Genomic DNA, 11,912 nt, shown 5'->3' on the forward strand with positions numbered 1-11,912 from the left:
TGTCCCCAGGCTCCAGAGCCTGTCCTTTCACTGCCATAAACGTGGCTGCCTTCTTTTGTCCGTGTTTTATTGAGCAGGGAGGGATCGCTGGAGCTCTGGTCAGGCCCAGGTTGAGGTGGTGTGGACACAGGAGCACATCCCACACTCTGGCAGATTGGGAATCAGCACCAGTGGGGCTGGGAGGGTGATGCCAGCATCCAACAAAGCAGCTCTGCTCTTGCTTTGCTTCCTTCTGGCTTGGCCACATCCCACCCCACGCCATGTGCTGGCAGCAGGATGGGATCTGCTTTGACTGAGCTGCATTTAAGGTGTGCCGGCAGCCAGGCAGGGCTGGGAGCAAAGGGACAAGGAGGGAAGGGACACGATGGGAGCAGGGCCAGCACGGAGCTGCGGTCGGTGCTGACACCAGAGGGTGGTGTGGTCTCACGCTGGAAATTCACCGCTGGAGACACATCCCTGCTCTGGCACGTTTGTAAGGAGAGGACTTGGAGACAAGCTCACATTTATTTTTTCATAGAGATTTTTAATGTTTATTTTTTAACAGACTCGGTTTAAATTTTTGTTTTCTACAATAATTCAATGTAAAAATCCCAGTACAATATACAACAATTTGAACATTTGGAATAAGAAATCCAGCTTGGGGAGACACATAAGTTCAGCTAGTTCCTAACACAGGTAGCAAATTCCCTCCACCCTCCCCCAGATTTCCCAGCCAGGAAGGCATATGGGCAGGAATGCTTTACAAATGTCACACCCACCCTATAAAGACACTGGGTGCTGTGTCCCTGCAGTGGGACATCCCCTAGGAAAGGGCATTTTCCCCTCCATGGGATGGCTGGGAGCCTCCAGCATGGCAAGGCAGTTTTCAGTGAAGTGAGGCTGGCTGGGCCTTGTGCGTGAGTGATGTGGGATGCTCTGAGAAGGTCCTGCATGCAGGTCCTGCAGGGTTTGGAGCTCCCTTGGCATGGAGAGGAGACCTGTCCTCTCCTTGGCAGCACTGCCAGCAGCCTGGTGCCCTACTGCAGCTGTAAGGCTGTTGGAAGGGGATGGCCCTGCAGGGCCCAGCCCAAGGGGCAGAAAACAAGGATGATGAAAGATCCCTGGCTCTTGGGTCTGAAGGGACATCTCAGGGATCACTCACTGGCCTGGGAGCTGGCAGCTTTTTCAGGAGGCCTCTTTGGGTTGGTCCATGGTACTCAAGCAGCCTGGGAATGGTCCTGCTTGAACAGCCTGGAGTGGTCCTGCTCAAGTGACATGGAGTGGTCCTGCTTGGGCAACATGGGAAGGTTCTGCTCCAACTACATTGGATGATCCTGCCCAAGCAGCCTGGAGAGGTCCTGCTTGAGCAGTTTGGGGTGCTGCTGATCAAGCAGGGTGGGATGGTCCTGCTAGAACAGCATGGAATGGCCCTGCTCAGGCAGCATGGCATGGCCCTGCTTGAGCACAGTGGGATGGTCCTTGTGGAGCATGGGATGGTCCTGCTGGAGCAGCGTGTGTGGTGGGTCTGCTTGAGCACCATGGAGCAGCTGCAAGTGGCAGGGATAGTTCTTCATGTCCTACAGCATCCCAAGCAATGCATTCAAAGCCATTCCTGGCCTTTCCTGCCCCTCTTGGAAATCCTTCACTGCTGGAAGTGATCCTAGGGGAATCTAGTCAAGCTGCATGTTCCACATCAGTTATTGCTAATGTTAGATTGGGACATTGGTGACTTTATCTGGCTGAAACCTTTATCTGGTACTGAAACCTTCCAAGGGCAGAGGTCATCCCCTTTCCCCCCATGACCAGTTCCAGCTGCACTAGCCCTAGGGAGAAGTGTTTTCTGATGTCAGGAAGGGCCCTTCCTGAGTGCATCAGGGGTGGCTGAGCTGGTAGTGGCTTTCCTGGGTTGGTAAGGGATGGGATATAAGGCAGGAGAAGTGGGAAGAGAAGCAGAAAATTGTAGCTGGAGTCAGATGGGCTGGAAGTAAAAGAGTGCAGGGAGGAATGGGAGAGGTCAGAGTGGGAGAAGATTGGAAGTCAGGACAGAGGTAGGAGATGAAGGAGAATGTAAGGCCAGTTAGAGAGGGAGCTGTGAGGTAAGGAAGGATGGCTGGAGGTCAGGGAGGGGTGGGGAGGGAAATCTGTGAGGTTGGTGGGACACTTAGAGGATAAAGAGGGATAGGAAGGTGGGGAGAAGTGGAGGAGCATAAGGAGAAACAGGGACACTGTGGAAGGCAACTGACACAGGATGGTGAGATAGGCAGAGGGCACGTGTGAGAGGGACAGGGAAGAGGTGAAATTGCAGGACAAAGTATGGGGAACAATGGGAAGTGAAGGGTCACAGGAAGAACTGAGGTGGAGGAAGAAGTATGAGATGGAGGGTGAAGGAGATGGAAGATGGTGGAAAAGACAATGAATATGAAAAGTGAGGTTGGGGAGGATGAGGAGACTGGGCAGATGGTAGGAAGTGGAGGGTGAGGAAGGACAGGCAAATAGTGGGAGGTGTGGGGCATGGGGAAGGATGGAGGACAGTGGGAAGTGGAGGATGAAGAAGGTGGACAAAATCAAAGAGGAAAACAAGAAGAGTGGAGGAAAAGATGGTGGGGGGAGATAGAGAAGAGGAAGGATGAGGAAACACTGTGAGATGGACATGGATGACAGGAGGAACAGAGAAACACTGAGGGGACAGAAGAAGACAAAGACTGGAGGGCAGTGGAGGAGGATGAATGAGGAAATGGGAAATGGATAAGCACAAAGAGGGACTGGAAATGTGGAGGTGGAAAAGGTAAAATTGGGTGAATTAGCAGTTGAAAGGATGGTGAAATGGTGGGAGGGTGGATTTTGGGATGGGGAAGTGAAGGAGGTTGAGAGAGGAGATAGGAAGAGAGAAGAGGATGAAGAAATGTGGAGAAGATGAGGAGTGGAGGAGGTTGGGGTGAAGGTGGGAGCTAAGGGAGAATAAGCAGGGATAAACTGATGGTAAGATGTAGAGGGCAGTGGTGGGGGAGCTGAAGAAGACAGTGAAATGTTGACATGAATATGAAAGGAAAAGCTGGAGGCAAAGCAAGGATGGATGGGGGAGGGTGAAGGTGAAGAAGGAAAAACATGAGAAGAATGTGGTGGTGAATGCAGGTAAGGAACAGGATGTGGTAAATGGAGGAGCAGGTTAGAGGAATGGGATCGAAGTGTGGCAGGAAGACTGGAGGGTGGGATAGGTGGGATATGGAGGGCAGTGGAGGAACAAAGGAAGGAGGGATGGGAGGTGGTGGGTGATGGAGCAGAACAAGGAGGGATAGGGTGCAGTGTAGGATGCAGGAGCACAAGAGGGTGGGAGGGGACATGGTGGGTAATGGAGGAGCAGAGCATGGCAGGGAGGGATGGGACACAGCTGATGGCAGCACACTGTCAGGAAGGAGTGTGGAAGGAGGGATGGGATGTGAAGGGAGTGGGGAGAACAGGGTGGGATTGGAGGTGGTGAGTGACAGTGGACCCAAGAAAGGACAGGACATGAAGGAAGATGCAGGACATGAAGGAGGAACAGGATATGGTGGCTGATGGGTGAGCACAGAAAAGGGCAGGACCTGGTGGGTGATGGAGGAGGGTGTCAGGGAAGGATGGGACACAGTAGATTACTGCAAGGAAGGAGGGATGGGTGAACAACAGAGGAGCAGTGGAAAAAGGGTTGGGACATAAAAGATAAACAGGAGGGATGGGGTATGGTGGGAACAAGGGAAGGAGGAATGGGATGGAGTAGCACAGGAAGGAGGAAGGAGGGCTGGGTTGGATTAGGGTTGATGAAAGAGCACAATAAAGAGGGATGGAACAAGAGCAGGGATGAAAGAGATAGGACATGAAGGATGATGGAAGAGCCAAAGAAGGAGGGAGGGTTTTAGTGGGTGATGGAGGACCTCAGGGTGGGAGAGTTTAATGGAATGAACCTGAGGGGAGGCTGGGACCAGCAGGTGATCAGGGAATCACAGAATCATTAAGGTTGGAAATGATCTCTGAGAGCACCAAGTCCAACTGAAGGGCACAAGGGCAGGGGGCCATGGGCAGCAGAGGAAGGGGGATGTGGGTGTGTGTGCAGGCTGGGGTGAGCTGTGGGCAGGCTGGCATGGCACATGGCAGCTGTGACAAACACCAGCATCACAGGGACAATGCAGAGCTGAGGGCAGCCTGGTGTGGGGTGACAGTGCTGGCAGTGAGGACCTGTGGGAGCTGACAAGGAGCCCTGCTGGTGTGGCACAGCTGGGGTCAGCACATGGGGATGGTGCCAGGGACAGACAGGTGGGTGAGGAGAGCATGGGACACCATGTGTGGGCTGGGCAGCAGGCAGGATGGCAGGAACAGAGGCACGGGATCAGGTCACCCCACACCTCCCTCTGCAGCAGCACTGCCCCAGACAGGACAGGCAGCACAGTCCCCCCCACCACAGCATGGGAAGGCAGCACCAAGGGTGGGGGTGAGGGGTTGCAGGGCCTTTATTCATCACACAACAAGCAGGCATGACACAGGGGTGCAGGATGGGGTGGGCAGAGAGCCTGTCATCGGGGCAGGAGGTGCCCTTCATGTGACCTTGGCATGGGCTCGTGAGAGGAAGCAGGAGGACAGGGCAGGGGCCAACGGCTTTACCCAAAACACCTCAGGTTTCACCCCAGGCTGGGCACTGGCATGTGGGCAGGGGCAGAATCCATGGAGGGGCTGGAGTAGAATCAGCCAACTCCACACCTCAAGCAAATATTCCCCACAAATTCCTTGCCGGCTTCATCTCAGCCCCCCTGTGAAATGCCCAGCACCGCTATTGACAGAGTAAGACAGAACTGACCAATATTACAAATAATTAAAAGGCAGTTTTAAAAATGAGAAACCACATTCCAAAAAAGTAGAGAGAGTCTTTTAAAAAAACCAAACCAAACCAAAACCCCGATTATCCATGAAAATGCTAAAAACCACCCCAAAAATATCTATGTACAGCAGGAGATTGCCCGTGGCAGTGCTGGACCCAACTCCTCCGTGGCAGGCAGGGACACAGCCCGGCCCTGGCTGCTGGTGAGGGTGGGCAGCACCCAGCTGGGTGATGAGGATCCCCTGGGGGCTGGCTGGGTGCTGCAGGAGCAAAAGGCCATGGGTAGTGGGCCTGCTGGGCCCTGGCTGATGCTGGTGTGTCCGGGGACACCGGCAGTGAGCGGCTGTCACGGAGATGCTGACGGAGGCTGCGACGTGGCAGTGATGCAGCAGCTGCTGCGGGCAGGAGAGGGCAGCAGCCTTGGCAGCACCGGCAGTTCTTAGAGAAACTGTGAGATGACAATGTGCAGAGGCCCTGGGAGCGGTGTACAGAGCTCCAGAGTGATGCACAGAGCCCTTGGAGTGGTGTACAGAGCTCCAGAGCGATGCACAGAGCCTTGGAGTGGTGTACAGAGCTCCAGAGCGATGCACAGAGCCCTTGGAGTGGTGTACAGAGCTCCAGAGTGATGCACAGAGCCTTGGAGTGGTGTACAGAGCTCCAGAGCGATGCACAGAGCCTTGGAGTGGTGTACAGAGCTCCAGAGCGATGCACAGAGCCCTTGGAGTAGTGTACAGAGCTCCAGAGTGATGCACAGAGCCCTTGGAGTGGTGTACAGAGCTCCTGGAGCACTGTACAGGGTCCCAGAGCAATGCAGAGTCCTTGGAGCAGTGGATGGAGCCCCTGGGGCAATGCAGAGCCCTTGGAGCGGTGCACAGAGCCCCCAGAACAGGGCACACAGCCCCAGAGCAGTGTAGAGCCCCAGGCACCTGCAGGCAGCTCCATCTGGGTGAATCCCTGCCTGGCCCCTGGCAGGCGGCTGGAAAATAGGTCAGGCAGCTGCCTCAGAAATCTCTGTTCTCTCCTGGAGCTGCACAGGGGCACCAAGGCTGCTCTGTGTGGGACTGGGTAGCAGTCCCCCAGCCCCAGGAGCTCTGCAGTGCTGTGGGGGCTGTGGCTGCTGCCCCCTCCCTCCCTGGGTAAGGCTTTTTCTGGTGGTGACAGAGGGATGTGCGGCGCAGACCACGGGCCACGCTGCAGCCTCCCAAACCACAATCTCTTAATCCAATTGGTGCCTCTCCAAAGTAGCTCATTTTGGGATTTTTAAAATGCACTTGGTTTTACATTGCAGGCTGTCCGGAGTTGGGCAGGGCCAGAAGTGGAGATACAAAAAAAAAAAAAAAAAAAGAAAAGAAAAGAAAGAAAAACAAAAGAGAAATATGTATATTCAGCACTTGGAGAAGAAATAACTACAAGTGGCCCCAAGCAGGGAGGTGGGTGCCAGGCAGGGGTACCACAACCCCTTGGGAGCAGGGGATGTGCGCACATACACACAGAGGCACAGGCCACCTCTCCCCACGCTGTGCACCCAGTGATCCCAACCTGCAGCTGGAGGAGCCCGGGCACCACCCGGACCCCTGCCAGCAGCCAAGGGCTTCAGCAGCACCCCAAGAGCAGGAGGGTGACCGAAGAGGGCCCCCAGCCAGCCCAGCCCGGGTGAGCACAGGGAGCCTCCCTCCTCCTTCCTGCTGGGGAAGCACACTCAGCCCGCGGCTGATGCAACCGCGCAGCAATCGGGCAATGGGCCCGGGATGCCGGCAGGATGCTGGAGCCCAGGCAGGGCAGGGCGGGCAGCAGCCACAGCCAGCACCCTCCATCCGCGGGGTGGCTGCAGCATCACCCCTCGGCCGGTGCTTCCCTATAGCGGCCCAGCCCTCCCTATCGACAGCAGCAGCGCCTCCCATGGCTGCTCTCCCTTTCTCAGCCCTCGGCATAGCAGGGTCTCGCTGACACTCCCGGCGCGGTGGCACCGCCAGGACCCCCGGTGCCGGTGCCGACAGCGGGTCCCTGCGCAGGCAGGAGGTGATGCAGCCACCCTGCCAGGGTGTCCCCGCAGCCCGGGGCTACCTCCGGCTCCACATCTGCTTCGTAAGCGTCCCCGGGTTCGAGGGGACGTTTAGGAGACAGATGAGCCCGCGCCGCCTCCGCGAGGGGCCCCGCGGGCTCAGCGCGGGCGCTCTTCCGGCAGGACAGTGGATGGCAGCCATGCTGCGTCCCCCGGCCCCCCGTCCTCACTCACTCGAGGCCCCCGGCTTCTCCTCTGCCCTGGGGGGGTCCGCGGGGTGCAGTTTGCACTTGGAGGGGGAGTGGCGGACCGCGGAGCGGGATGGCCGGGCAAAGCACGAGGTGAGGGACTGGGAGCTGCAGTCACACGCCGTGTCCTGCAAAGATAGACAGGGCACAGCGGAGTTAGAGGGGTCAGGCACCCTGTCCCCCGCCACGGCGGGACACCCCGGGGGGCTCCGTGCCTCGTTACCTCGCTGGCTAGAGCCGAGATGAGGTCGGGGTCCCGCAGGGCTGCGTCCTTACTGCCCTGGCCAGGGGACGAGGGCTTGGGGTCCTCGCAGCTGCCCTGCTTGAGGACCTTCTTGTTCAAGACACGGGAGATGTTTTCGTGGTGGGTGGCGGGGCTGGGGTGCTCGGCTCTCTTGCTCTCCTCCCCGGTGGCCTCCTTCTTCTCCTGGGGGGCAGTGGGGCTCTGCGCCCGCCCGCAGACGTTCCTGAAGAACTCCTGCACGAGGCCATACTTGGGTGCTTCGGGCTTGGCCCGGCTGCTCTCAGGGCAGCCCGGCTTCCAGATGGACTCGGTGCTGCCCGCGTGCTCCACCACGCTGAACAGGCTGGACAGGCCATCGTTGATGTTGCTGAGGACGGGGCTGTCGCGGGTGGTGGTGGAGCGGGCCCAGGCAGAGCCGTTCTGCTTGCTCTGGTGCAAGTTCCACAGGCTCCTGTCCTTGGAGGCGTCCAGCTTGGAGGAAGACCTCCTCTGGAGCTTCGGAGAGCCGTATTTTGGGGAGCAGCACGGCCGCTCGATCCTGGAGTGGACCTTATCCAGGGAGGAGGAGATCTGCTTGCTGCGCACGGACACGAGGGAGGAGCTGCGCGGGGACCAGCTCTTGCCATGCATGCCAGCGCCACGGGGCAGGTCGGTCTGCAGGCCCACGCTCACCGTCTGGATGGTCTGTGTGCCCACGTGGGCCAGCCCCACTGTCTGGCTGGAGGTGCTTTTCACCTTCCTCTCGAGCGAGCTGGAGCGGATGGCCTGGCGCACGCAGTTGGTGATCTCCTTCATGTCGTCGCTCATGTTGCCGGAGATCTCCAGGTCGTGCAGCGAGGGCGGGAAGCGTGGCACCGGCGGCACCGCGCTCTCCCCCGCGCCGCCGTCCAGCAGCTCCTGCTGCTGCTTGGAGAAGTTGCACAGCCACTGGCTGTAGGTGCCCTCGGCGCTGGCCGACTCCTCCGGCTCCTTGGGCTTGGCCATGGTGAACAGGAATCCGGGCTCGATCATGATCTTGCCCTCCTTGTTGTGCACCAGAGGCGCCTCCAGCCGCCGCACCACTGGCGGGCTGTAGTAGATGCGGATCCCCGTCTTGTCGGGGGCCGTGTAGCTCCTCTGGATTTGTTTCTGAGCTGGGTCGTGCCCGGAGAGGCTGCTTGCCCGTGAGTAGTCCCAGGAGGAGATGCCCAACTTCTCCTTGGCCAGGCTGTCGGGGGCAGGTTGTTCGATATTCACATATGTACAGTTGGAGGGAGGAAGGCTGGCGCTGTCCCGGATCCCGTTGGGCAGTATCTGGGTGGTTGAGGATGACTTTTTGCACCGGGCATGGTCACCCAGCCCTGGCACCGTCTTTCCAGAGAGGTAGGGAGAACAGTCGAGCAAGCTTTCAAACTCTGACATGGAGGAAACAGACTTGGTCCTGTGGGAAGTGAGAGGATGGGGATCAAAAGGGGGCAGGGAAGGGGATTGGGGGACAGCTGAGGCACATCCCCAATGGGACCTTCCTGGGCACCCAGTCCTGCTCCTCACAGGGAGCGCTTTGCTTCCAGGACTACCCTGGAACAGGGTTGTATCTCCCCTGTGACTCTCAGGCATGTCAAGCCCTCTATGTTCCAGGGACTATGGAGGCATCAGCACACTCACCTTTTGAGGTTGGTTCCCTTGGCTTCTGCTTCAGAGATTGTCTCCTTGTCTGTGATTTTCTCATTGAGAGCCTAGGAGGGCACAGGAGAAAGCTCCAGGGTCAGCCAAGCACAGCACCAGAACACAGAGATGGGCTGGAGCTCAGGGGCTGCATCCTGCTCCTCTCCAGCACCACCAGCTTCCCCACACACTGAGGCACAGCAGTCCCAGGACTGCATGGGGCTTGCTGCAACCACATCTATTTAAAACAGCTTTTTATAACCCCACAGAAGCTCTTGGGGGTTCAGCCATTTCCTTCATGCTCTCATTCTCCTGGTGCAGTCCCTTGCAGCCTTATTTGCTGTTTAAGGGGGTGTTAATTGGGGTTCACACATCCTCCCACCTAACCCTTAGCACAGACCTAGGAGCATCCTGAGAGCACTCCACCTTCTCTTACCCACCTCTTTCCAGTTGCTGCCGTGCTTCTCCATTTCAGAGTCCTTCAATGCCCATGGATTGGATCCTTTCTGCAACTGGAAAATGTATTGGTCACTCAACAAGTGCAGCATAAGCCTCTCTGGGCAAAGCAAAAGCATGAAACATTCTCGGGGCAAGCAGCAGAGGCTGGAGGACACGTGCAGGATGGGAGACACCATACCTGGTTGAGTTTGTTCTGCAGGTCCTTTGCTTGCTGCTCTGCCTGCTGCTGCTCCTCCTTGAAGCGAGCCAGCAGCTCCACCTTCTCCTGGTTCCAGTTCTTCTCGCTGATCTGCAGCTGCTTGGTGAGGTCCATGACAGCGCTGTAGGACTCGGCCAGGAGATGCTGGTGCTCCTCACGCTCCCTCTTCAGTGCCACCTTCCAGTCTGGCAGCGCACGCTCTGCGATCCCTTTGCCTGCCTTTGACTCCAGCTGTGGGGACATGGTGGTGGCTGTGAGGGACCCAGGGCTCCAGTGTGGTGCTGGACATCTCCAGCCAACGGGCAGGGCTGCAGTGCCAGTCCCATGCTGCCAGGCTGGGCAATAAGCATGTCCCCAAGGACGTGACACGCACAACATGGCTTGCTCATGGCACAGCCAAGCCATGGCCAGCCCTGGCTTGCAGCCACATCATGCCAGCTGGCCAGCAGATGGTCACCCAGCAGGACACAGGCTGAATGTCCTGCCTGCCTGGTTGTGCTCCTGCCTGCAGGACATGGCTCCTGGAGAGGGGCACCATCACCTGAGCAGCCCCCAAGGATGCAGCACCAGTGGGGTGGTGCCACCATGGCTGCTCTGCTTGCTTTTGAGGAGGAGATAAGGGAACTGGGGACTCATGCTCTGCCAGGAGAAATCCTGCCTGGAAAGTGCTGGCACCTGTGCTGGGGAGCAGAGCTGATGTACAGCCATGGGCTGCTGCCAGCACAGCATGAGTGGAAACCTCTCAGCACTGGAAGGGCAGGGCTAGGGGACTGGTGGGACTCATCCTACAGGCAGGAGCTTCCCCCAGTGCCCAGGCAGCCCTCCCTCCACCTCCTGCCTTCCCTGCAGCCTTGCATCCCTTCTGCAGCATCCACAGGGATCCTGCACTGTGACTTGGGGTGGGGGAGAGGTGGGCTCTGATGCTGCTCTCAGTTGCCTGTCCTCAGGAGGGATGCTGAGCCTCTGTCCCATCCCACCCTCCCCAGACAGAGGAATAAAGAGCATCCTCTGCTGCTCCACAGGCAGATTTCCATGCCAGCCCCGTTGCCATGGAAACTCTCCTGCCTGAGTGGCTGCTAATTAAGATTCCCACAGTGCCACCCTGCTCCCAGCCCAATGCTTGGCACAGGGCACAGGCAGGCCCCCAGCCCCCCAGCAGGCACGGGGGGGCCCTGGCACTGCCCACCTGGGCGATGTGGCACTTGAGCTCAGCACGCTCCATCTCCCAGGCAGCCTTGGCCTTGGTGAACTGCTGCTGCAGCTCGCTGGCACCGCGCCGCTCCTCCCGCAGCTCCGTGCACAGCTCCTTCAGGGTCACCTTCATGTCTGCCAGAGTCTTGATGCACTCGTTGGGCTGCAGGAGAACAGGGGTGAGCACAGGCAGCACGAGGGGACCCAACAGGCTGGGACTCTGTGGGAGCTGTCCTCTCTGCATCCCAGCCCTGCAGGCTGCTGCCAAGGGGAGGGACAGGGGAAGGCACCATGGCAGGGGACCATCCCCACCCAGGCACACACCCCAAGAGGAGCCACCAGCCACAGCAGGGGCTGATCCTACCCTGATCCACCCCCTGGGCTTGTGGGGACCCTGCTCACCGTGTTGGGGGTCCAGGTGTCCCCGGCACACATCTTGTTGTCTGCCTGTTGCTGTGGGGCTAGCTCCTCCTCTTCCAGCAGCAGGTACAGCTCCTTCATGCTGTTCACCTGTGGGTCACACCATGGCTGGGGTGATATGGGGACCCACAGCCCCTGGGCAGGGATGGGGGACACCCAAACAGCCCTGGGCAGGACAAACAGGCGTGAGGGACACACCCAACAGTGTGGTCTCCCCTCCAGGACAGCCCACTGTACCTCCAAAAAGTCCTCGCCCTCACTGTGCACCACCTTGCCCTGGCGCCAGCGCTTGAGGAACCACTTGAGCTTCATGAAGAGCAGGAGGAAGCTCTGCCTGAACTGCTGTGACTCCTGCACCAGCAGGTTCTTTTCCTGGCTCCAGAACTTCTGCTCCAGCCGCCTCTGCAGGTTGAGGCTCTGCAGCTCAAACTCCCGTCGCAGCAGTGCTTTCTGGTGGTCCTCCTTCAGCTGGGGAGAGATGAGTGGCTCCAGGACAGGCACTGGTGGCAGCCGTGTGATGCTTCCCCCCCAGGGTCTGGGCTGAGCCTGGTGCCAGCCCCATATCCCCATCTGGGGAAGCTGCACCACTCTGGAGCACGCTGGGGACAGCAGGGCAACGGGGAAACCCTGCATGGCTCCATGTACAAGGAGGAGTGTGCTCAGCCTCGAAAATGGGACAT

General features: G+C 58.4%; 1 protein-coding gene across 3 annotated transcripts in view; it reads right to left on the bottom strand.

Annotated features, from left to right (window-relative positions):
* Window positions 1-502: 502 nt before the first annotated feature.
* MTCL2 (microtubule crosslinking factor 2) overlaps window positions 503-11,912 on the bottom strand; it is a 29,840-nt gene continuing 18,430 nt past the window's right edge. For 2 of the 3 annotated variants that reach the window (XM_077187212.1, XM_054644642.2), the window contains exons 8-16: window positions 11,470-11,700; window positions 11,215-11,322; window positions 10,808-10,975; window positions 9,601-9,852; window positions 9,404-9,475; window positions 8,964-9,034; window positions 7,299-8,739; window positions 7,062-7,203; window positions 503-6,114 (exon numbers count right to left, since the gene is read on the bottom strand). In XM_077187212.1, the coding sequence (XP_077043327.1) occupies window positions 6,086-6,114; window positions 7,062-7,203; window positions 7,299-8,739; window positions 8,964-9,034; window positions 9,404-9,475; window positions 9,601-9,852; window positions 10,808-10,975; window positions 11,215-11,322; window positions 11,470-11,700 (2,514 nt within the window). In that variant the 3' untranslated portion in view covers window positions 503-6,085. The remainder of the gene's footprint in view (window positions 6,115-7,061; window positions 7,204-7,298; window positions 8,740-8,963; window positions 9,035-9,403; window positions 9,476-9,600; window positions 9,853-10,807; window positions 10,976-11,214; window positions 11,323-11,469; window positions 11,701-11,912) is intronic. The other variant, XM_077187213.1, reaches the window with a different exon arrangement.

Source organism: Agelaius phoeniceus, chromosome 17 (genome assembly GCF_051311805.1).
Source record: "Agelaius phoeniceus isolate bAgePho1 chromosome 17, bAgePho1.hap1, whole genome shotgun sequence".
Taxonomy (NCBI): domain Eukaryota; kingdom Metazoa; phylum Chordata; class Aves; order Passeriformes; family Icteridae; genus Agelaius; species Agelaius phoeniceus.